The sequence below is a fragment of the Aethalodelphis obliquidens genome, unplaced genomic scaffold, assembly GCF_003676395.1.
Source record: "Aethalodelphis obliquidens isolate GAN/ISIS:26980383/991018 unplaced genomic scaffold, ASM367639v1 scaffold94, whole genome shotgun sequence".
In the NCBI taxonomy this organism is placed as follows: domain Eukaryota; kingdom Metazoa; phylum Chordata; class Mammalia; order Artiodactyla; family Delphinidae; genus Aethalodelphis; species Aethalodelphis obliquidens.
The window spans coordinates 1,458,778-1,484,698 of NW_020838038.1; the positions used below are offsets into that span (position 1 = coordinate 1,458,778).

The window sequence follows — 25,921 nt, forward strand, 5'->3', positions numbered from 1 at the left end:
CGCAGTGGTTGAGAGTCCGCCTGCCGATGCAGGGGACACGGGTTCGTGCCCCGGTCCGGGAAGATCCCACATGCCGCGGAGCGGCTGGCCCGCTGAGCCTGCGCGTCCGGAGCCTGTGCTCCGCAACGGGAGCTCCGCAACGGGAGAGGCCGCAACAGTGAGAGGCCCGCGTACCGCAAAAAAAAAAAAATAAATAAAAATAATCATCTTAGATAGGTTGTTAAATGTCTGTTTTTGGAGTATATCTGTTAGAAGATAGTCTTTGGAGCCAAATACTTTTACTAGTAATTATGACATTTTTCACTTTTTAGGTACCTGTTCTGCACTCTGTAGGCTGTGGTCTTGAAGAAACCTGACCACAGCTTCTAGCCTCTTAAGTTACTGGTAATATCTTTCGATGGCACAAACCCACTTTTTCTCTAGACCGTGATCTTTCACACCATTCTGAAAGGAAGCAGAAGCAGCTACAGGTAGTACTAAAAGCACACTTACCTGGTCGTCCAGCAGTGAGGCAGCTGGAAGAATCAAATAGGAGTGTGAGAAGCTGAGCAGGATCCTGCGACTTTTATAGTCTTTACACCTACACCACCCTGATGATGAAATTTTCCTTTTGTTTGCCATTTAAGGGTAATTATTAATGGTTTTTGAAACCCAAGCCTAAGACTGCATGAGCTTCATAATTAAGGGCAAGATCCAATAAAGGGCCACCTCAACAGTTGCTTAATGGTTCAGAGTCCCAAGTATAAGCTTGGATTCTTTACCCCTTAGATTACATTTTCCCTACAATGTGGAACTAGGATATTTGCTCACTGTTCACATTTCAGAAAGCTCAAATATGGAGGGTTGTTGTTTTTCAATTTAGTTGCATATTTAGGCTTGAAAGAAATAATTTTCTGCACATCAAGAAAAAAATGCTGAAATAGATAATCAAATACTACGTAGTTTAAAGAATTGCCTTGTAGCCTTTGAAGTCCCTCTGATGTTTTGTACATATAAGGTAGTTAAATTTTTTTTTAATAAACATCCACTTTTTTAAAATAAATAAATAAATAAATAATTTGGCTGTGTTGGGTCTTAGTTGCTGCGCGTGGGCTTTTCTCTAGCTGTGGTGAGCGGGGGCTACTCTTCGTTGCGGTGCGCAGTCTTCTCATTGCGGTGGCTTCTCTTGTTGCGGAACATGGGCTCTAGGTGCACGGGCTTCAGTAGGTGTGGCGTGCGGGCTTAGTAGTTGTGGCTCGTGGGGTCTAGAGTGCTGGCTCAGTACTTGTGGCGCACGGGCTTGGTCGCTCTGCGGCATGTGGGATCTTCCCAGACCAGGGCTCGAACCCGTGTCCCCTGCATTGGCAGGTGGATTCTTAACTACTGTGCCACCAGGGAAGTCCCTAGGTGGTTAAATTTTTGAATAACTGAATGAATGAATAAAATATCATTGAGAAGCAGGTTTAAGAAGTCGGGGGAAGATACACAATAATTTGTGGTTTCATTTGGCAAAGCAAGATTGCCAAATAGCATGGTCATTTTTCAACTTTTTCATTATTTGTTGTTCGCATATGTGCTTTTTATTTCTTTTCCTTGCCAAATCTATTTTGTTAATCATTCTAAAAACTCGTGAAAACCCTTGACTTACTTTTATTCAATTGGAATTACTTCAAACTTTTGAAACTGCCAGGATTTAAAATTGGAGACTAAATTTATTTCTCTTAGAAAGAGTTCTATGAAAGAATTAGGACATTTCCTGGGAACATTGATCCGATACTGATTGTAACTCACAAAAGGGGGTTCCAGATCAACTTTAAAAGCACTTATCAGCTTTTAAATACTTGTATATGTCCACACTTTTTATGGACCTTTTCTATATTTAGTTTTCTATGGCCCTTTGTTATATTGCAGACAAATTCAGGATTAAAGTATTGGACTGTATTTCTCTCTGAGGCTTTTCAGTTCTAAAATTCGAAGGCCTTATTTACCTTGGAGAACAAATGTGAAATCTTATATATAGAGTTCCTTAAAAGCTGCCACCAGTCCTGAGTCCTGATCAGTCCATGCACCTTAGCTGTCTTGTGTATGTTATTCTTGCTTTTATTGCAGATTATTTGACATTGGTATGCATCAGTACTGACTATGTATTAACTCACTTCTTAGAGTAAAGATAGGCATTTTGCTTTTAGCTGTAAGATTTACACAAAAATGTTCTGATTTTGGCAATGTATTTTAATCAAGATTTTAGAGAATTTCTCGGGTTTTTATACTTATGCTCTGTCTTACCTGGGAGGAAGGAGGCTTTTGTTGAACAGTCATGAAAATATCTTTTTCCGCCAGCATCTTTTTAAAAAAATTTCAAATCTACAGAAAATTTGCAGGAAGAGTCAATGAATACCAACCCACCTTTTGCCCAGATTCACTAATCGGTAACATTTCCACATTTGCTTTCTCTTTCTATGGATGACCCCCCCAACCCCAACCATTTGAGAATCAGTTACAGACATCCAGACACTAACCCCCTAAATAACTCAGCATCTTATCTTGTAAGGACAAGGACATTCTCTTACACAACCACAATGCCATGATCACAGCCCGTACTCACATCTCCCCAGTTGTTGAAATAGCATCTTAAATTATCTGTTCTCTCAAATTACCGCTTGTGAGCTAAAATCAACATGGTAGTTGTTTTATTTCTTGAGTCTACTGAAGAAATGATTTTAATAACTGTATGTGATCTTAATAACAATATAATATATAACTATATGATTTTAACAAGTATATATTGTATGAGATAATATATGTTGTATACAACACATGAAATGTATATATGAACACACGTGTGTGTGAGCATGTGTGTATATAAAATGAACCCTAAGAAAAACATTTGGAACAGTATTGGTTAACAGTCTTTTAGGCTACAAATCTCTAGTTTCAAGGGAAGACCTCTGATTAAAACAGGCCCAGTGCTGCTTGTTGTCAGAACTTAGGCTTGTGGTAAACGCTGACAGAACGGGAAAAACACCCCGTTGGTCCTCTTATGTTTTCACTTGCTCACCTCTGCAAGTCACATCTCTCGCCTCTTATTTTTCTCTTTACCTGTGGACTCAAGCGTGAGGGTAAACCTGCAGTGGGAAACGTGAAATCCACCAATAGATACTCTCATGAAACATTAACTAAAAATATGTGGAGATGGGCGATAAATATAGGGTGTGTTCAAAAGAGTGCATTTTGAAACCAGAGAAGGGGGAAAACATGACAGGCACAAGATGGGTAATGGAAAAATGGAGAGGCAAAGGTTATTTCACCTCACCGTTCAATTGCTTGATCTTTGGACAGACTGCAGTTTTTCCTGGGAAAGCCAAGAGTAACTTATTTTACAAGCTTGGGGTACCACAGGTCTCCGTGGCCGGGTTACTGTGCTCAAAGGCCACAGCAGCAGTGCCTCAAAAAGCACCTCGGGAAGAGGGTAGTGTCAGCAGCCAGGCCCTGCGAAGCAAAATGGGTGTAAAATGCTGTCTGTGGGCTCGTGTTGTCTTTGATGCTGAGGTTTGGGAGAGACCGTGACTATTAAAGAGCAGCTGTCCCTAAAAGGGAGCCCCCCCCCCCCCCCCCGCCCATGACAGAGTTCACCTTTCGCTTCCAGCCTCTGCCCTGGGTGCCAGAGTTCGCAGAGGCCTCTTTATCAGAGCCTGGGACTATCGAGGGCTGCTTTTTCCCATGGGCTGTGTGCTGCCCCCGCTACCCGACCCGTTAGCTCCAGAAATTCCACAGTACCCGTGTGAAGTGGATGCCGCTGTTACCTCCAGTCTACAGAGACAGTCAAGGACGCATTCAAGGTCACGTCACTGGGGACTGGCAGAGCTGGGATTCAAGTCCAGAGCCAGCCTGCACCGTCAGCCACCATGCCACCTGCCCCGTCTCAGGAGTAGGGCTTCTGTGAGGAGAGCTGGTCAATGTTAGTGTGAGGCTCAGAGGCAGGACTTAAGTGTCATGATCACACCTGAAGGTATAAGAATGTTCTTTTCCTAGTGGAAGCAATATAGACCTTATTTTACTGCTGGAAAAAAACAAGTTAAAAAAATTAGAGGGGCTTCCCTGGTGGCGCAATGGTTGAGAGTCCGCCTGCCGATGCAGGGGACACGGGTTCGTGTCACGGTCCGGGAAGATCCCACATGCCGCGGAGCAGCTGGGCCCGTGAGCCATGGCTGCTGAGCCTGCACGTCCAGAGCCTGTGCTCCGCAACGGGAGAGGCCACAACAGTGAGAGGCCCGCGTACCGCAAAAACAAACAAACAAACTAGAAAATATCTACATATTTCTAGGACTGCTTAATGCTTTCACCATTGTAGATTCCATCCTCACGCTGCCCTGATGCTGAAGAGAGGTACCGGCCCTGTATCAGGTGAGAGGTGAGCTTGGACACAGCGTACCTTGGCCTCAGAGCAGGCAACTGCCCCTCTCCCCTTCTGTCTGCGACTTGGTCTCAGAGACCCTCTACTTCTTGTAGGCCCACCGACCAGTCCCTGGGTCTCCTCTGTTAGTTTTTGATTAAAATCCAGGGAGATTTAATGATGGAACGCTTGATCCAAACCTGCCATCGTGCTGAACTCCGATGGTGCTAGAGAAGAAGATCTAGTCCTTGTGCGTGAGGAGCCCACACTTTAGTTTCTGAGAGGAGATGCATATACGAAATGATGGAGGAGGTTAAACTTGTATACGTTAAAGGACTGTATTAGTTTCCTATTGCTGCTGTAACAAATTACCACCAACTTAGTGACAAATTTAGTTTTTTACAGGTCTGGAGCTCAGAAGCATTTCTTCTGGAGGCTCTAGGGGAGAATCTATTTCTTTGCCTTTTCCAGCTTCTAGAGACGGCCTGCTCATGGCCCTTTCCTCCATCTTTAAAGCCAGCCATGTGGCCTCTTCCAGTCTCTCTCTCTGCTTCTCTCTCTGACCTCTGCTTCGTTGTCACATTTCCATCTCTGATTCTGACCCTCCTGCTGCTTCTTATGAGGACCCTGTGGTTGCGTTGGGCCCACCCTGATAACCCCCAGATAAGTTTACCATCTCAAGAGGCTTAATCTAATCAGGCTGACACGGAAGGCAGCATATTCACGGTTTCTGGGGACTAGGACTTGGACATCTTTGGGGGGGGCTGTTATTCAGCCTACCGCTTATTGGAAAGGAATTAACACTGTGTAGGTCATTTGTTTGGTAGGGTGAGCATAACACTGGTATTAAGTATGGCACGGTGAGGAGAACTGGAGGGTGCCCCTAAAGCGCAAGCCCACGTGGGATGGTGGGGCGAAGCCATCTCAGGGAAAGTAGTGAAGAGGCGGTATGTATGTAGTGGCGTCGAGGGGAGGGGAGCAGAGGTAGAAACCACGGGTCAGAATATGTGGGGAGAGCATAGACGGTTCCTGAATGAGGTGGAACCTGCGTGCCACATGGAAGGGTTTAGATTTGGTCTGCAACGATGGAGACTGCTGTAGCTGCCCAGCTACTGAAGATGGTCTGCTGGGAGGTAGGCTCCTCTAGTGTCCCCAGATGAAATGTCCAAAGGCAAGGGACTGGACAGAAGCTGGCCTTACCAGGGTTCTGTCAGGTAGGTCAGAAGGCTTGCACTCTTTCCCACACTGCCATTTAGGGATTTCATCTTTGGAAATTCCTTGGCAGTCTAATGGTTAGGACTCCGCACTTTCACTGCCGAGGCCCAGGCTTAGTTCCCTGATCGGGGAACTAAGATCCTGCAAGCCGGCTCCGTGGCCAAAAAAAAAAGGAGGGGGGAATTTCATCTTTGATAAGAGAACCTAACTTCCCTAGACTTTGTTGTTTAAGGCACCCAGGACTCCTGAAGTCTTGAACCCATTACACTTTTATCATGGGCTGCAGAAACTTTGCTAAAGGTTAATTAGGGCCGTGTTTATCCTTACATGGTACATTTACATCTCCTAAAGCTTTATCAGCACCAATATTCGTTACTTATTGATCCTTTTTTATTTTTCTTCTGTGCCATGGCTCGGTTCCAAGAAACGACAGCTCTGTAGTGGGGATCAGATGACAGCTTGTTTTTAGGCAAACTCAGAATGGGCCGAGGCGACCCTTTTGCAATGGAAGAGGCATTTTCCTCTTAGATGCAAAATCTAGGGTATTTTGAAAATGTTGGGATTAAAGCTAAAGCATATCTGAAGTTCTTTAACCACCCCAGTAATGATAAACGATATGTTTTAAAGCTATGATGTTCTCCTATCTCTCAGGCTTTTTGCGGAAGGAATGCCAGGAACGAAGACGTTTCCTTAATTTTGTTGCTCAATCAGGTTGTAACCCGAGAGGCAGTCATACTGTCATCTTTAGAGCTGGTAGGACAGCCTGAGAACTCTGCAGGCAACTGGTTTGGCCAGGTTTGACCAGAAGTACCCTGTGTTCTCTGCCTTCCCCAGCCGTCCCCCTTCTGGAGTGTTTCTGTTCTCCCAGCTGGAGCCTGGCCTGGACGTTCTTTTTTTTTTAACATCTTTAATGGAGTATAATTGCTTTACAACGGTGTGTTAGTTTCTGCTGTATAACAAACTGGATCGGCTCTACATATACATATATCCCCTTAGCGCCTCCCTCTTGCGTCTCCCTCCCACCCTCCCTATCCCACCCCTCAAGGTGGTCACAAAGCACTGAGCTGATTTCTCTGTGCTATGCAGCTGCTTCCCACTAGCTATGGATTTTACATTTGGGAGTGTATATATGTCCATGCGACTGTCTCACTTGGTCCCAGCTTACCCTTCCCCCTCCCCGTGTCCTCAAGTCCATTCTCTAGTAGGTCTGCGTCTTTATTCCTGTCCCGCCCATAGGTTCCTCAGAACCGTTTTTTTTTCTTAGATTCCATATATATGTGTTAGCATACGGTATTTGTTTTTCTCTTTCTGACTTACTTCACTCTGTATGACAGACTCTAGGTCCATCCATCTCACTACAAATATCTCAATTTCGTTTCTTTTTATGGCTAAGTAATATTCCATTGTATATATGTGCCACATCTTCTTTATCCATTCATCTGTTGATGGACACTTAGGTTGCTTTCACGTCCTGGCTATTGTAAATAGAGCTGCCATGAACATTTTGGTACATGACTGTTTTTGAATGACGGTTTTCTCAGGGTATATGCCCAGTAGTGGGATTGCTGGGTCGTATGGTAGTTCTATTTTTAGTTTTTTAAGGAACCTCCATACTGTTCTCCACAGTGGCTGTATCAATTTACATTCCCACCTACAGTGCAAGAGGGTTCCCTTTTCTCCACAGGACGGGGTTAAAGGAGCAGCTGCTTCGGGGGCTCTGGCTCACTCAGGCCGGGGGGGAGGGCGGGGCACGATGCGGGGCGAGCCTGCGGCGGCAGAGGCCAGCAGAACGTTGCACCAGCCCGAGGCCGCCATGTGTTCTCCCGGGGAAGTTGTCCCTGGATCACGGGACCCTGGCAGTGGCGGGCTGCACAGGCTTCTGGGAGGGGAGGTGTGGACAGTGACCTGTGCTTGTTCACAGGCTTCTTGGTGGCGGCAGCAGCAGCCTTAGCGTCTCATGCCCGTCTCTTGGTGTCTGCGCTGATAGACGCGGCTTGCACCTGTCTCTTGAGCTCGTTTAGGCGGTGCTCTGAATCGAGGGGATTCAGAGAGGGTCCTTGCGCCCCCAGAAACAATCGTCTCTTGCCTCTTCGGCAGCTCCAGACTTTTCCCCGGACTCCCTCCCGGCCAGCCGTGGCGCACTACCCCCCTTCAGGCTGTGTTCACGCCGCCACCCCAGTCCTCTCCCTGCGCTCCGACTGAAGCCGGAGCCTCAGTTCCCAGCCCCCGCCCGCCCCGGCGGGGGAGCAGACAAACCTCTTGGGCTGGTGAGTGCCGGTCGGCATGGTTCCTCTGTGCGGGAATCTCTCCGCTTTGGCCTCCGCACCCCTGTTGCTGTGCTCTCCTCCGCGGCTCCCAAGCTTCCCCCCGGCCACCCGCCGTTTCTGCCAGTGAAGGGGCTTCCTAGTGTGTGGAAACCTTTTCTCCTTCACAGCTCCCTCCCACTGGTGCAGGTCCCGTCCCTATCCTTTTGTCTCTGTTTTTTCTTTTTTCTTTTGCCCTGCCCAGGTACGTGGGGGAGTTTCTTGCCTTTTGGGAGGTCTGAGGTCTTCTGCCAGCGTTCAGTAGGTGTTCTGTAGGGGTTGTTCCACGTGTAGATGTATTTCTGATGTATCTGTGGGGAGGAAGGTGATCTCCACATCTTACTCTTCTGCCATGTTGAAGGTCTTCCTGGCCTGGACATCCTTCCACTGAGTGTGTGATGGGCATCCCCGGATGAAGCCGCCTGTCAGTTCTTGCTCTGCTTTTCTCCTTTCACTGCTGTTCAGGGCATCATTTAGAGTTGGAAAGCTACTTCCATCTGCTCCCCCATCTTTTGTCTACCGTTTTCTTTGCCTCTCCAGTGGTTTCTATGGGAGCGTATTTTAATCGGAGGGTCACCGTGGCCGTTACACCTTGGGATTTCTTTCTGTGCTATCATATCAGCAGAAGGTCTGATATATTGCTTTTGAAAACAGCAGGGATAATGTGAACTAATACCCTAGTGGAAGGCCTATACAATATATTTCACTATTTGGGCCTTCAATTTGTATTTTCATTAAAGTAATTAAGTGTTCAACAATTTCAAAAAAAAAAAAAAAACCCAACAATTCCAAAAAGCCTATAATGAAAAAATTCAGTAATCCTCACCTCCTGTCTACCACACTCAACTCTTATAGCTGTTTCTCCTGATAGTTCATGTTTCTAAACAATGTTCTCATATTGCTCTTTCAGGAATTTCCAGACTTCCCTCTATGTTGGAGGAGTGTTTAAGACCCTTAGGCAGCCCTGTGCCCACTGCATTTCGCTTTTGGAAATATTTCTTTTGGAAATATTTTCTGGCCTTCTGTTTGTCAGATTCAACCCAAGTAAGCAGTAAGGGAGGATTCCTGTTCTTCGTTGGGTCATTTGACTCCATTTTCAGTGGCTTATACCAGAACATTCCTTGAATTCCAAACATGCCAATAACTGAACAAACTACATTAAAAGACTCTTCCTGAGTGGAGAAACCCAGTGCCGGAAGTAAGGCTGACTTAAAGCATTACAGTACACTTATAAGAAGAAACCAGGGGAGTTTATTGCTGTGGTCTTCCTAAAGGGTTCAGGTTGTCTTCAGCTGAAGCGGAAATTGTAGCTGTGAATCAACCTAGGACTTCTTACGAGTCTGTGGCAGGTAATGTAGTCTTATCTGTCCTTTCCTAGAAAATACCCAAGGGGCTGAAAGCTAAACAGCTCAGTTTTCTGAACTGGAAGCTGATGCCCTCTCCTCACCTCACTCCTGTAATACTTGATCTAGCCGTAATTAGCCGACCCAAGAAGATAGGAAAGACACGCCAAGGCCAAAAGCACTTCAGAACCAAGCGCTCCATCTGCCAAGGGGTGTAGTCAAGTTTTTTCTCCACCCCTTCCTCTCAGTGACTCTTAGAGTGTACCCGGGCCACAGGGTTCAAACGGCTCAGAAAGTTCTTCTGGAGCACTGATAAGATCATACAAGTTCTTGGAAAATTCTAGTTGTCAAGGATTCCTGAGAGCAACATGTGGCAGTTAGGGTATAGAAAAAACAAGGAGAGGAAGGTTTTATGAGAGGAAACTTGAGCAATTCCATTAGAACAGGTTAACTCACCCAACTGTAGTCTGTTCTACCAGCTTAAAGATGAAATAAAACCATGAGATTGTAGTGAACAGAATTGCGAAAATAGACCATTGGCTAACAAGAACAGACTTTTCATAAAAATCACGTGTCTGCATTTCTGTGAGTTAATCCTAAAGATAAATCTGAAATTATTTGGTCTGAGTTCATTCAATCATCCCTGCATTCGTTCAGTGCATACCAGATGCCAGTTCCATGTGTGCTAGGGGCTGGGAATGCGATGGTGAAAGCAAAAAGTGCCCCAGCTCTTAGCGATTCACAGTCTAGCGCACAAAGCACTCTACACACAAACGGAGGGGAGCACGGTGACGGGGAGCATGTTGATAGAGGACCCTGACTAGGGTATGGCGCCTGCTAATATCAACTCCTGCGGAAGCTCATATCGGGTAGTTGAGCTAAGATCTTAAGGTTAGGGATGGATTAATTTAGGAAAAGAGGGTAGGGGAGTGGGAGATGTTCAAAGTCTCCATGGTGGGAGGAAGGAAGATGCACTTGAGGAGCTGAAGGAAGGCTCAGCGACCAGAGCTCAGGGTAGGAGGGGAAAGTCACGGGAAGTGAGGCTGAGGGCTAGGTTGGGCCAGTACCAGGCAGTCAAGGATTTCAAGCAGGAGAAACACCACGACCGCTCTGCCTGCAGTGCGCAGGGTTGGGGGGACATGTGAATGTGGGGCATGTCTAGTTGGTGAGCTCTGGCCGCAGTCCAGGTGAGGGGCTGTGGTTTGGGTGGTGGTGGGAGCTGTGGATGGATGCAGGAAGTCTAGAGCCGGTAAGTGGATAGGACTTGACACATTGGAGATGAGGGAGAGGGAGAGATCCAGGGTGGCACTTAGGTTTCTACCTATGGAATGTGGTAGAATGGATTATATATATATTTTTTTTCTTTAATTTTTTTAATAAGAGTAACCCTTCTAGGGGGCTTCCCTGGTGGTCCAGTGGTTAAAGACTCCATGCTTCCACTGCAGGGGACACACGTTCGATTCCTGGTTGGGGAACTAAGATCCTGCATGCCGCATGGCATAGCCAAAAAAAAAAAAAAAGAAGAATCCTTCTAAATGATTTTCTGCAAATAAGTTCAGTTGGCTCTCCGTATCCATGGGTTCGGCATCCGCAGATACCGACAGCTGACTGTATTATGCCACTTTATATAAGGGATTGGAGCGTCCAAGGATTTTGTTATCCAGAGGGGTCCTGGAACGTGTCCCCCTGGATATTGAGGGACCACTGTACTTCTGGTATCCTTTTCCAAAATGGACAGATTTGCTTATGGAAAATGTTTAGGGAGTGGAGTGGGCGGTGGGAGAGGGTTGTTATTATAAGGGACGTGAAGACCAAAGCGGAAGGTCCCAGAAGGTGAAGTGTGAACATCGCCTGGAACTGACACTTTGACTAATGACAGGAGGGAGCTTATAAAGATGCTCCTGAGAAGTTTTTTACCTGTGATTTGAATGAAAGATGAGAAGCAGAGATGAAAAGGCAGCATACTGTGAGGAGTGTATAAAAGCATGACCGTGTTTGAATGGGAAGGTTGGAAGGAACGATCGGATTTTCTTGTTTAAGGACCATCCTTACCCAGTGAGCATCCCCTAAAAGTAAAGCTTGAAATGTGGGAAATTACGTTTTTACAAGATGGCAAAACCGGACTTGTTTTGTTTTCTAAGGTGATTGATATGCCGGAACACAACCCTGGCAATTTGGGAGGAACGATGAGGCTGGGAATAAGAAGAACTGTTTTCAAAACTGAAAATTCAATATTAAGTAAGTTTCTCAGATCATTTGTTTTATAACATGGCAGGCATCATTTACATGGCCGTGCCTGGCCACAGCCCTCCTGGAGCTCTCCCGTCCCGCCCCTGTCGCCCCTTCCCTGCCTCTGCACTCGCTGGTCCTCCTGCTTCCCCATTCCTCTCCCTGAAAGAGTTGGTAGAACACACATGGATGCCCCTTCTCATTTGCCCTCCACCACACCCTGGCCAGTGGGCTGCTTTGTGCTTTCCCGATGCTCCTGGGGTTGACCCTGTACCAGGACAGCCCTGATTCCAGCTCAGTTCTTTCCAATCCACTGTTTTCTCCACTGCATCGAAACCAGCTCCCTGTTTAACTGTTTCATGTCTGACTGCTTTGAGCCGCTAATTTTTGAACTTCTTGAGAAGGGGGCCAGTTATGTCTCAGAAGTCTATTTCTCTGTTCCCCGAGTGGCTCCAGCATGGGGTAAGGAAAATATGACATGCTTCACTGTCTGATACTTGCTGATCTTCTAGTCCCGATAAGGTTATTCTAATTTCTGTGGAACTTTTTTCCATAGCTTAACATATGATATGAGAATAACTTAATGTAACCCCAAAACCCTTAATTCAATTTGATAAATGTATCTCAGTGCCTGCTCTGCGCCATATGCACTGTGCTCGATTCTGGAGATAGTACAGCAGTGGCCGGGACAGATGCCTGCGCTGCTCACCTTCCCCCCTCCACCCCCCACCCCGCCCGTCCCGGATGCACAGGAGGGAACCCAGGTATCTCGGGCGTCCAGCATCATTCCTGTGAAGTTATAAGAATACCTTAGAAAAATGCCTTCTTCACTCAAAGAAGAATAAGACTAGAAATATGAGGTTCTCCTTTAAGGCTGATAAACAGCTTCTAAGGAATATAAAGCTTCCTAGCAAGAAGGAAATTTAAAAAGGAAAAGTTTTAAAGTGCACATATTTCCCTACTCTCTCTGGGTGAGAAGCCAGTGTTCTTTAAGTGACTTTTTTCTTTAAGAATATAAGATTTTTTTCTCTTTGTGGGTATTAGCAGCAATTCTTTGGCTTTCAGATGTTTCTAAATACTTTGAAACTTTGTTCAAATAGTGGTCTAAGAGGCAAAAATGGTTAGTGAGAAATTTCATCTTTTAAAATTGTTATCTACTGGAAAAGATTCAGTTATAATCGTACTAAGCCTTTTAAAAAGAGCATTGTGTTCAATATATTTAAAATTTTTACCTGTCTTGATGGAAATAAGACTGATTTAGGATTTGTTTTTCTTTACAGTAGACCTGAAAGTAGCATCGATGATTTTTATGAATCTTAAACATAACACCAAAGTTTGTTGCTTAATTAACATCTTTTGCCTGCCTTGAAAAAAAATTTTAAACGGCTCTATTAAGATGTCATTTACATACCATACAATTCATCTGTTAAAAGTGTACAACTCACAGAGTTATGCAACCATCACCACAGTCAAATTTTGAACATTTTTATCACCTCAAAAAGAAACCCTGTTCCCTTTAGGTATCACCACCACCCCCTCCAGCCCTGAGCCCATTACCTTAATCTATAGTTTTGCCTTTTCTGGATATTTCATATAGATAGAATGGTATGATCTCTGGCATTTGTGTTTGGCTTCTTTCATTTAGCATAATATTTAAACGTATGTGTACATTATAGCATGTGTCAGTACTCCATTCCTTGTTTTTCTAAACTTTTTCTTTTTAAGTTTTCATGGTCTTTTCTAAACTTTATCTATCAACCTTAGTTGTTTTTTTTTTTTTTTTTGCCACACCACGTGGCATGCAGGATCTTAGTTTCCCGACCGGGGATTGAACCCCGGGCCCCCTGCAGTGGAAGTGTGGAGTCTTAACCACGGGTCCACCAGGGAAGTCCCTATCATCCTTAGTTTTTATATAGTCTGTTATAGTAGCAAACTTTTTCATGTATTTAGTCTTCATGTCTATTATTTGGACATATATTTAATTGAGTTAAGGAACCATAATATACTGATTCATTTCCATTTGCTAAGCATTTCAGGTTGTTTCTGTCATTTTGTTAGAAAAATGCTGATGTGAACATTTTGACCCAGTGTTCTTTTGTTCTTTTGATTGTTTCTTTAGGATAGATTTCCAGGAGTCAGACTATTATGTCAAAGGGTATGAACACTTTTACAACTGATAATTCTGCTGGATTGTTTGAAAGAAAAGGTGAACCAGTTCATAATGATGTTAACTGTAGTGTCGTGTCCTTGCTTTCTCTAGTCTTTTTGCTAATATTTTTATTATTTTTCTTCTTTTTCTATTAACAAGAACAAAAAGGGCCTTGTATTATTGTACTTTAATTTGCATTTGTTTTCATTTCTACAAAGTGGAAATTTCCCCTTTCCAGATGTTGGTTTACTTGTTTGTATACCACCCATGTCTGAAGTCTCCACCAGCACTTAATATGGGAAGAGAGAGGTGTACCAGCCCAGAGTCTCTTACCTAGATGGTCTAAAGCAAGGGTTGGTAAGCTTTTTCTGTAAGGGGCCAGATAGTAAATATTTTCAGTTTTGGAGCCATATGGTCTCTGATGCAACTACTCGACTCTGTGTTGTAGCGTGAAAGCAGCAACAGGCAAATATGCAAGTGAAGGAGCATGGCTGTGTTCCAATGAACCTTTATTTATGGACACTGAAATGTGAATTTCATGTAATTTTCATGCATCATGAAACATTCTTTTTCTTTTGTTTTTTTTTAACCATCTGAAAATGTGAAAACCATTCTTAGTTCCAGAGCTGAACAAAGACAGGGGAATCCTGTTCTGCCTTGGGGTTGCCACGGCTTACAGAAACCCCGTCTAAACAAAAGAAGCACAGGCTGAAGCAAGAGGCCAAGGCTGCAAGGCTGCTACCCTCCTGGGGAGCGTTCAAGGACATCTCCCCACTTGTCCACTTGCCTGCCTAAATACCCTATTTAGTGACAGAGTAAGGCCAAGACGGCTTTCAGAAGCCGTTTGGTCCAGCCTTTGTACTGTTCACCTGAGCCCACAGGTGGAACCCTGTGGGGCCCACAGGTGGAACAGCTCGCCATGGGTGGGTGCGGGGGACAGGCCTCGGCTGCTCTTCTCACATTGTTTCTAGTCTTCTACTGGAACACGTGGCCCTGGCTCCACAGCCCACCGTTACGATCACTCTCCAAAACGGGACTCTTTAAACACACATTTCAGGATTGTGAAACTTGTCAAACACCTCAGATGTGTATATTTTACTGCATGTAAATTACACCTCAGCTTACAAACCACACACGTTTTATCTGGGAATGTAGATGGTAGGACTTGCCTGCTTACAGTGATACCATTACTTGGTTGATTAACTCATTAGATGACTTTTGAAAAGCAGGGGGATATGGTACAAAGCAGTTAAGTCTTTTTTTTTTTTTAAACATCTTTATTGGAGTATAATTGCTTTACAATGGTGTGTTAGTTTCTGCTGTATAACAAAGTGAATCAGCTGTACGTATACATATATCCCCGTATCTCCTCCCTCTTGCGTCTCCCTCCCTCCCACCCTCCCTATCCCACCCCTCTAGGTGGTCACAAAGCACGGAGCTGATCTCCCTGTGCTATGCCGCTGCTTCCCACTAGCTATCTATTTTACATTAGCAGTTAAGTCTTAAATGGGGTGCTTTGAAGAGTGAGAGATCTAGATTGAGGTGTGGCTAGAGATGGAGGGGGTCAGGCTCAGGTGAGAGGGGAGCCAGGGAGAGCACCGAGGAACTTTGGTATGAGAGGGTTTTAAGACTTCAGAAACTTTATTGTTTTGCTTGTGGCTCTCAACTGAGTGTGAGAGCTGGGAACATACTGAAGTACAAAGCAATACAGGCAAGGTTCAGAGCTCATTCAGGGGACAGCTGACAGCCTTTTGAATAGTGTGTCCAAAATATTATAGGTCCCTGGCTTAATTTTTTTGGTCAGGTCCCAAGTATGTTGCTAAGACATCCAGGAAAAGAAGCCTGTTTTGTCTGTGCCAAGTGTGGTCTTTGAACCGAACTGCCACCAGCGGCAGGAACACATTATTGGGACCATTCAGGTAGCGTGTTTGAATACTGCGCAGTCTGGTGTGGGTGTGCGCTGGTAGGAACGCTAGAGTAAACCCAGTTTAAAGCAGTCCCAAACTGTGTATGCAATCCGCGTGACTCTGCCCTCCAAACCAGCACCCTTGCACTCGGGGAAGCAGAGGAGGGAGAGGGCCAGCCCCTGAGCACGGTGGGGCTGGGCCGTGGGGTCGTTAAAGGTGAGTGGATGCTGTTTTGCCCTCCAGGGGTGTCCGGTCCCTGGTCCGGCGGATGCAGCATGATGTATTGGAAGGAATTAGGAGCCCCCTGCTGTGCAGTGCGCACGGCTGGAGACCAGGTCCTGGTGATTTCCCATCAGAGTTCTGACGTGACCCTCATCCTCAGGGCAGGCGACATGGGGACAGTGAGTTGATGCTGGCAGACGTCCGCTGGCAGAGGAGGCTGGGAAGAGCTCCTCAGGGTGACGCCAGCTGCTAGTGAGTGTGGCAGAGTCTAGGCTGCAGGAGGCCAGCGAAGCTGTCTGGACGCAGCAGGTGAAAATTGAATAGTTTAGGAAAAGACTTAGTTCCTTTTGGGGACCTTGTCTGCATCTCCTCATAATAAGGAGAAGGACTTGACTGAAAGCTTGGTTCTGCTTTACTGTAAGAGAAAGAGGTTTTTGTTTTGAGAGGACAGAGGCAAGAGGCCAATTAGGAAGGTATTGAGTGAGTCCCCGTATTAAGGATCTGGGTAAAATTCAAGGCATTGGAAATGCAGAGTGGTTTAATCTCACATTTGAAAGAACTGAAAGACAGGCGGATAAGGGGAAGAAATTTTCAGGCTAGAAAAACTGCTTGTGCTTTCTTATCTCTTATCCAAGCGTTGATAGACAGAAACAGCTTCTAGTTCCTTGTGTGATTAGATTGTTAGGAAGTTTGAGGAAAAAACCAGCCGCACAAAAAACCTTGGCTGGGTTAATGAGGTGATTTATAAAACAGTTTGAAAGAGATCACTAGGGAGTTAGGGACCCAGAAGGTCTGTGCCACGGTAACATGTTGCGCTGAGACAGGAGTTTGAAAGGAGCGTGATGGGCCTCGGGAGAGGAGTGGGCCAGCCTCCCCGTGGACAGCCCACACTGGGGGTCCCTCTCTCCCCGGCTGCTTCTTGCCTTTTGCTGGGGCTTTCCCAGCAAAGTGTATTCGTGGATATGGGGGCTCACAGGTCTGGGACATAGCTCCTTTAATTGTAAGGGGTTAAAGCATTTATATCCCCCTTACTGGACCAGCTCTGTCCTGAGCACTTCACCTGTGGGAACTCGGGAGGTGGTTACAACCCAGCCCCTGGAGTCACACCGCCCCATCCCCAGCTCTCAGTCGCTGGCTGTGTAGCTGCTCACCCTCAGTTATGCATCTAGAAAATGGACATCAGAAGAGCTGCTACCTTGTGGGGGCCTTGTGAGGGCTAAATCAGCTATGCACGTGGGTCCTTAGAACAGCACCTGGCACAGGAAAGCACTATTCCAGTGCGACGCTGCGATCGTGACTGGGGAGGGTTTATCGTATTGACCTGTGATTCTCTCAGAGCTCGGGATAAACTTCAGTTAGTGGCCTGTGTTAAGAATGGGCTCTCACGGGGCCAGTGGCTGGGGAGGAGAGGTGAGCCGAAGGGTGGGGGGCAGGCAGCCCCTTTGTCTTGCAGGTTCTCTCAAGCCCCTCCCTTCTGGTTTCCTGGCTCCCCAACCTGCTAATATGGTCTAGCAGAAGAACGCAGAAAATCTAAGAAAAGAGTTTAAAAAAATGCGATGAGAATACTAAAAGGGGGGGTGGGGGTGGGAATAAAAGGAGATACAAGCAATGGAAAAGCATGTGACCCTGCAGTGCAGAGTTAAAGGGAAGGACTAGCATTTTTAAACTAGAAAATTAACAATTTTCGTAATAGAAAATTGAGATAAAAGCAGAACATGAAAAATAAAATTAGGGTAAGGGGAGGAGTTTAGATACTTAAAAGAAATGAGATGTTTTCTAAAAATTAAAGGAATGATCTGCTAAAATCCAAAAGTAGAAGATGGAGAAGGAGAAAGATACCGGACCGTGCACTTTCTAAGTATCGGTCACTAGGACACGATGGGCATCTTTTCAGTTATGCCTGTCAACACCCCTGGGACCCAGCCGCATTTTGCACGCGAGAACGGTGTCGTAGCATGGCAAAGTCACTTGTTAGACAGTCACTGAGCTGATTTCAGAGCCCGAACTCCTGACCACCTCACTCTGCCAAATGGCTGGACCTTAATCAGAGGGGACAGAAACCCCCAAACAGCTCCCAGAGCTGAGCCTCCTCGCACTGAGAGCCCCAAGACAGGCTTCCGCAGGTTTCAGGAGGAGTGTCTTGTGGAGGAGAACAGGGAGTGAAGAGCCCACCCCTGGCTTCTGAAAGCCAGTTGAAATCAGGTGCTTGACTTGAGGAAGGACCCTGTATCAACCTTGGACTGAGCAGCTGGGCCAGTAGGCCCCGGTTGGGAATGTGAACGACTTACACAGCCAAGTGTGAGAAATGCCATGGCTTGAGCTCAACAATCAATGGCAGTTAACAGTGGGCCTCAGAGTTAGAGAGGCCATAGGGAATGGTGGGGCCTGGGGCAAATTGACAAGCACTTGACCCATCAAAGGAGTAACTGCTGTAGCTGATAGTTGCATGAAGGACTGTGGATTGATTCACTGTTGCCAGTCTTCTAAATTTTTAAGAGAATCTGGAAATCTAGAGTTTTATGAGATATCTTCTGATTCTTAAATGTTGGCAACATATTTAAAAATTAATAACTGTGTGTCTGCCGACACTGTGCAAGCCACATACACCACAAATCTGCACCCTGGGCAGCCTCTTGGGATCTCTAGACAAACACCAGCAAATCCTTGCACGTACAAAGAGAGCTCTAGCTCCTATAATACCTAATTAGTACAGGGCAAGGTTCTGGGCAGTCTTAAAAGTGAGTCAAATTAAGACACGGGTGCAGCAGTTAAAAGATATTTGTGCAAAAGCACAGCAGGTGTTCTGAGAGAGAGGTAATGAAGCCCGTCAAGTAGTGATTTTAGCTTTAATGCACACTACGGGTGATTTCTTCTGGCCCCCTGGAAATAGGAAATGTGGAGGCCCGGTGAAAGGTAAGGATCGGGAGGTGTAGAATGGGAGCGTAAGGCTGACGGCTTCCCGGGGAGTGAAGGTGGGAGAGGAAGGGAGGGTGTAAGCGTGGGCGGCCGTCCCCAGTGGAGGCCGCAGGTCAGGGAGGCGGGGCAAGGGGAGTCCAGAGAGGAGCAGAGGTCACAGATGGGGGATGGGGGCGTTACTCCAGTCCTCACTGAGGACAGATCTGCTGGGTTGTTCAGTAAAATGACAGGAATGAAAGCTGGGTTGCAAAGGGTGGGGATGGGGTGTTAGATAAAGGGGGAGTCAGAGGAAGAGGGAGTGGTGGCGGCAAGAATGGGGCTGTTTACCTTTTACTTTTTAAAATTTTAGTTGTAAAACACACATAACATAAAATTTGTGATCTTAACCATTTCTATGTGTACAATTCAGAAGTGTTAAGTATATTCACATTGTTGTGCAGCTGATCTCCCGAACTTTTTCATCTTGCAAAACTAAGACATTTTACCCATTAAACGACAACTCCTGATTCCTCTTCCCCCAGCCCCTGGAAACCACCATTCTGCTTTCTCTCACCAAGAATTTGATGACTCTGGGTGCCTCATATACGTGGAGTCATGTAGCATTTGCTTGTTGTGGCTGACATTTCATTTAGCATAAAGTCCTTAAGGTTCATCCATATGGTAGCATGTGTCAGGGTTTCCTTCCTTTTTAAGGCTGCATAATATTCCATTGCATGTATATACCATTTTCGTTTATCCATTCACCTGTCCACGGACATTTGGGTTGTTTCCACCTTCTAGCTTGTATAGCTTTTTGTGGGGGAAGTTTTTGCTCTGAAAAGGAAAGAGAAAGGTTCAGGTTCAGACGCTAGGATTATTAACAGGAGGGTGGGGATTGGCAGGACCGTTAGTGGGTTAAACATATATTATATATGAGACAGAATCTACCCAGTAGCGAATTAGAGAAGGAGAAGGTGTAATTCGGCAGGGTTTTTGTTTCCGACGATGTTGTTATATGCATTGTTGGTGTCTTGCTGCCTACACTGAGAGTATTTTGTAGGTCCTAAGACCTTATCAGGTGTCTTTCTCTAAAGCTTTGCTGCTACGTGCTTCTTAAGTGAACATTAAGCTTATGTGCAGTTAATCTCTGTTGCATTTTATTTTGTCTCCAAAAAGACTAGGACAGGAAGGAAGACCATGTCACTTTGTCATCGTTAAGGATGTCCCCTGTGCCTAGGCTTACCACATGGCACGTGTGCTCAATAAATCCGTCCAGAGAAGCGCTCCTAACGACATGGCATATCTACCCCTTAGTCTTTTCAGTCCACAGCTGGATACAGTCTGCGTCCAGCTGCATCCAGCATCTCGCTTGTCATTGATTGTCCCCCCAACAGCACGTTCAGTGATACTGTGGCTCAGTGGTTACTGACGAGGAATGCACAGGGAGTCACTTGGTGCTTTGTAAAAACCCACGTGCCTGGGCACTCTCCTGAGAGCGTCGAAATCAGAATTCCTGGGGCCAGGGCGACCCTACAGTGAGAATTCTTAGTTTTTGATTTTAAGGTGTTTTCATCTGGTAACACTCTGAGCTGATTCTCAACATATAGTTTTAATGGAAATTTAATTTTTTTTCTTTTTTCATGGATATGGCAATGGATTAATTTCATAAATTCATTCTTGATAGATTTGTCAGTGATTAAGAAAGATTTTGAATGCACAAAACAACATTTCCAAAGTTCTGAAAACATGTTTCATCGTGTACCACGTACGCCCCCTGCCCCATATATATGCTTCATTCATTAAACAAATATGTATTGAGTACCTGCTTATATGCTAGACACTGGTCTCAAGAACTGAGGGGATGGGTCCCTATCTTGTCTATTATCTTGTACAACTTATGTTCTAGCTTCCATTCTTTCTGTTTGGATTTCATAGTCTAGAGATAACAATACCAGTCACATGGCTTACTTACTGTTTTAAGTGTTTCACATGTTTTGATTTATTCAGTCCTCACAACAACGCTATGAAGTAGAGACTGTCATCACCCCCATTTTACAGATGAGGAAGCTGAGGCAGAGAGGTGCAGTAATTTGCCCAAGTCACACATCCATTACATGGTGTAGTGGAATTTAAAGCCAGGCATTCTGGCTCCAGAGTCACTATACCTCCCCTCTTCCTGTCACTTCTGGGAGTTCATAGCAAACACAAAGTTTGCCTTAAGCCAGGCAGCAGGCACAAGCCACGCAGGTTCAAAAGTTCGTGCAATATCCTGCTAGTCCCGATGACTCAGATATAATTCCCCAATATAATTCCTTATATCCTAATTTGGAGGTTTTTGCCATTTTTGTCACCATCTCTATTAGTATTGGCAGGCTCTGTTATTGGATTTGCTTAGTCATCTGTCCTAATGAAGGAAGGAGAGAAGACATTTTGGACTCTAGGAGGAAAAGATCAATGACAAAGTTAGAGGTCAGAGGAGAATCAGAATCCTCTCAAAGTTAGGTCCAGATGTTTCAACTGCTTTTTCTTGTAACTTCAGGGTATAAGTGTTTCCATTTTTTCCAACTGGGCATTATTGTGCTATCATCTTCCGTTTTTTCTTTCATTTTTATGAACCGATAGTTTGAGTACAAAGGGCTCTGTCTTGAATGACCCCCTGGCAGTGGCATGTTGGAGTTCTCTCAAAGGAGCTCCCTGCCCCCACTATGCCCATTTTTCTTCCAAGGCACATACCTAAATACTCACTGTCATTAACATCGCCACCAGGGAACTCAGTTTGTATGCACAGGATTGCAAGTAGAAGTTCAGTCATGATAATTGATCACACTTAGTCATAGAGAATACAGCCAGTTTGAGTTTTCTGTATCCAAGTCAGAAGCTCAAGCGAGATGTGAGACATTCGGTCTCTTGGTTGAAACATCCTGTTCCGCGGCCTGATGACACCTTGGAGAGTCTGGCAATCCCCTGCCTGTGGACTCGAGCCCTGCTCCCGATTCTGCTGGGGTTCGGCGATGTGTTCCAGCGCTGTCGGCAGGTCTTCCCGTCCCCTGGCTGTGAGCCTGGGGTCTGCGTGCTGAGAGCCGGTGCGGAGGGAATAGTCATCGGCCCCTGTGCCTGCTCCAGTGCTGTGACCCACTTGGCCATCCTGCTTCTCTACGTGCTCCATGGGCCCTGTGTTCTTGAGAGGTGTCTGGTGACAGACCCCGCTCCTCTCCACCTCACACTGGGGTCACTGGGCGTCCCACTGGCCCCCGTGTCCATCGCCAGACAGGCTGTGCCCGAGATGCTGCCCTGGGCTGCGGCCCCCGCTGCGACACGGGCCTGTCTAAGCAGCTGCGCGTGTGATTCTCTGCCACACACCCCTGGTTGAGAACTGTGGGTGGAGATGTGCTCTCATTCCTGCCAGCAGCCCTCCGTTCCTGAGGCGATGCTGGTTTCCGACTGTCCCCTGCTAATAACGCAGCAGGTCACATCTTAGTGGTTACATCTCTGTCCTCGTTTTTGTTTTCTGGAGTAAATTCTTAGAGGTCAAATTTTAGTCAAAGGATAGTCATATTTTTAAGGTGGGGTGTAAATCAGTGTGGCCAGTACCACACGTGCGAAAGAAGAGGCGGCTGGTGTAGTGGAGAATGCGTTGGGCCGGGAGTGAGGAAGCCTGGGCTCCAGACAGGACGGCATGGCCAGCGGGGCGGGGCTTTGGGCAAGTCCTTTGGTTTCGTTTCCCTTCCCTTGGTTTCATTTTCTTCTTTTGTAACATGAGCCCCGTTGTGAATCTGCACAGTGGTGATGGTGCCGATGTCACTGGGGCTCTCCGTTCTGCAGGCAGGCGTATGAAAGGAGGGCCTCTGCTGGAGTCCATGGTGGGCTTCCCTCTGTGCACTGCTGACGGCTTACTTGAGAATTGCTTCAGGGTTTCAAAGAAGCTATGGCTGTCCTATAGGAAAAGAAAATCGAGATTACTATCTAGAGTCTGGTTCATTTTTAGGCCTCTGATAGACGGATGGAGATCAAAGAGATTTCCCCCACACAGATGCCACGGTTGTGGTTCCAAAGCCGATTGCTACAATATTCATTTCACTTTCATATCTTTGCAGGGAAACTTTATGGTGACGTTCCTTTTATAGAAGAAAGACACAGACATCGGTATGAGGTATGGCTGTTACACTGAATTACTGTGGAATATAGATGCTTAGTGTGAGGAACCCCAGTGATCACAAGCGGGCCTCTGGAGAAGCTGTCCGGCCTGGTGTCCATAGGGCTCAGGGGAGAAGTGTCAGATTTCCCAGAGGAGGCGGGTAGGGGTGGGGAGACTCTGGTCTTGGCTTTCCAAAGGCAAAATCTTTAAGTATCTGCACACGGGACATTTCAGGGCTCTCTGTTACCCTAACTGCTGTCTCTTAGACCGAGATAAAGTTGTTATCCTTATCCTGAACCTCCTGCCCTTTATTTTGGCAGAGTTGGGAAAAGGGTACTTGCATCTTCTGAACCAAATGCCTCTCGGGGTAGGGATGTGGCTCTGGGTATCACATGATGGACTCTTGGTTTGGGAGCCTCTTGGAAGCTACATTGAGCATGAAGCTTAGTGTCGCATGATGAAGAGGAGTTATTGTTGAGATTGCCGCATGAGAAGCCTACGTTCCCCAAAATGCAAATTGTCTGTTCAGGGATTAATTGGTGTACCAATTACATTGCTTTTGACTGTGAAGAGTCAAAATTCCTGCTCATTATTCACTGATACCAGCCTAAGCAATAAGGAAATTTGTTATCTCAGGTAACAGGTAGTCCAGAGGCTTGGCGGGCTCCAGGCATGGTACAATCAAGGCTCTTGCTTTGTCTAGGAGTCCCTTGGCCCTACCCTTTTCTGTGTGTCTGCTTTGTCCTTAGGCTGGTCTCCCTCATAGTTGTAAGATGGCTGCCAGTGGCAAGTGAGGCAACATGCATCTCTCCTAAACCTGATTGGGTCAATTTAGATTACCTGCCCACTTGTGAACCAGTAACAGTTCAACTGCTATATATATATATATATATATATATATATATATATATATATATATAATCTCACATCTTCTTTATCCATCAGTGGACACTTACGTTGTTTCCATATCATGGCTATTGTAAATAATGCTGCAGTGAACATCTTTTTGAATTAGTGTTTTCACGTTCTTTGGATAGGTACCCAGAAGTGGAATAGCTAGGTCATATGGTAGTTCTACTCTTAACCTTTTGAGGAGTCTCCATGCTGTTTTCCTTAGTGGCTGTACCAATTTACAGTCCCACCAGCATTGTAGGACTTTTCTCTACATCCTTTCCCACATTTGGTATTCCTTGTATTTTTGATGATAGCCTTTCTCACAGATATGAGGTGATAGCTCATTGTGGTTTTGATTTACATTTTCTTGATAATTAGTGATGTTGAATATCTTTAAATGTACCTTTTGGCCATCTGTATGTCTTCTTTGGAAAAAGGTCCATTCAGATCCTCTACCCATTTTTTAATTTTTTTTTTTTTTTGGTGTTGAGGTGTATGAGTTCCTTATATATTTTGGATATTAACCCCTTATCAGATACGTGATTTGCAAATAACTTCTCCTATTCAGTAGGTTGCCTTGTTTTGTTTGTTTGTTTGTTTTGGTCATGCTGCGTGGCTTGCGGGACTTCAGTTCCCCAAGCAGAGATTGAACCCATGCCCCTGCAGTGGAAGTGTGGAGTCCTAAGCACGGGACCGCCAGGGAATTCCCCGCCTTTTTGTTTTGATGATGGTTTCCTTCGCTGTGTAGAAAGTTTTTAGTTTGTTGTAGTCTCACAGTCCTACTTTTTGAAACTCATCTTTGGGGAGGAAGGTGATCTCCGCGTCTTACTCTTCCGCCATCTTCCCTGCTTTTTTTTGAAACTCATCTTTGGACAGTAGAAGGTGGGCCTCCCAAATGTAAGGGCTGTGATCCAACTATTTCTCAGGTTCATCATGAATTTAAAAATAGGCTTTGAGATTTGAATATAAATAGAAATTAACTCCTAGTTAGAGCATCACCGAAATGGAAAATCCACCCAGTTGGTGGAGGACATTTTCATAAGCTGATACGTCTGTATTGCTCTGCTGTCCAAAGACACTTCATTTCTTGTTTTTCCAGGTGAATCCTAGCCTGATCAACCAACTTGAGCATAATGACTTAAGTTTTGTAGGTCAGGATGTCGACGGGGAGCGGATGGAGATCATTGAACTGGCAAGTAAGTGGGCTCTTCATTTTTGAAAACTTTTGTGGTGATTGTGGTGAGCTAATGTCTCTTTGTCGACTGTAAGCATACAAAGATATAACTTGAGACCCATTTTATTTGCTCTCCTTTTCCTCTCTCCTTTGAAATAAATATGCAGCTAAATAGAAATAATATGCACTAAGTATAAAGTGCATGAAAAAGTAGATTGCTTATAATACTAATCATTTTGGGGCCTATTAGAGTGAACCTGCCATAAAATGATGTCGTGTTCGGAGCCTACCAGATCTACCAGTAGTGTGCTTCCTGGCGTCCTTGCTCCCTTCCTGGGGTGTCTCTTGTTGCAGCTTCTGGGTTAGACGCTCTGGGAAAGGCAGGCAGCCCACTGTTGAGTAGCATTCTGCTTTCTCCCTCCTCTGAGGAAGAATGGCCCAGTGCCCCCTCACTACTGGTGACTGACTGTGCAGCACATGTGACAATAATTTGTTAGATAAACCATCCTCGTTATTGAATGCTTAGTGTGTTCAGGATGCTCTAAAAATGGTAGCATCGTTTTCTAGAACCTACCTTTTCCAATCTATGTACTTTAGGCTCCAGATAACCCGAACTACTTACTCTTCTTCTAACTTTCCTACTGTTTGTTCCATTTTAGTCCACGTCACTGTTCTTCTACTTCAAATTCCTTTTCTCTGTCCCTTTCCTTTTCTGTCTCTCAACTGTTCAGGTACTTCAGAAGTCCCGAGCAGGGAGGAGTACTGAAGTTGGGAAAGGCTTCTTTGACCACTGTAGCATGTTACCTGGACCCAGAAAGAAGGCAAGCAGTGGACATTGAGTGTGCACTCACTAGATGCTTCTCACCAGACCCCTTGCTAGGGACTCTACGTGCCTTATGTAACTTACAAGGCAGGTGATGTTATTCCTACTTTATGGAGAGGGAGACCCGAGTGCAGAGAGGTTAAGCAACCTGCCAGGGCCATCCAGCCAGCCCCTGGCGCGACTGGAGCTAAACCAGGTCGGAGCCTCCTTCTGCCACCACCTCTGTGGGATTTTGTTGTTCTTCTTGTTTTCATTGGACA

At 45.6% G+C, this 25,921-nt stretch overlaps 1 protein-coding gene across 7 annotated transcripts in view; it reads left to right on the forward strand.

The window, feature by feature from the left end:
- CTPS2 (CTP synthase 2) overlaps positions 1–25,921 on the forward strand; it is a 109,259-nt gene that overhangs the window by 64,863 nt on the left and 18,475 nt on the right. For 5 of the 7 annotated variants that reach the window (XM_027095728.1, XM_027095732.1, XM_027095727.1 and 2 more), the window contains 3 exons: positions 11,375–11,471; positions 22,730–22,785; positions 24,764–24,860. In XM_027095728.1, coding sequence (XP_026951529.1) covers positions 11,375–11,471; positions 22,730–22,785; positions 24,764–24,860 — 250 coding nt within the window. Of the gene's footprint in view, positions 1–6,238; positions 6,454–11,374; positions 11,472–13,581; positions 13,669–22,729; positions 22,786–24,763; positions 24,861–25,921 lie in introns of those variants that run through there. The other 2 variants (XR_003430581.1, XM_027095730.1) reach the window with 2 other exon arrangements.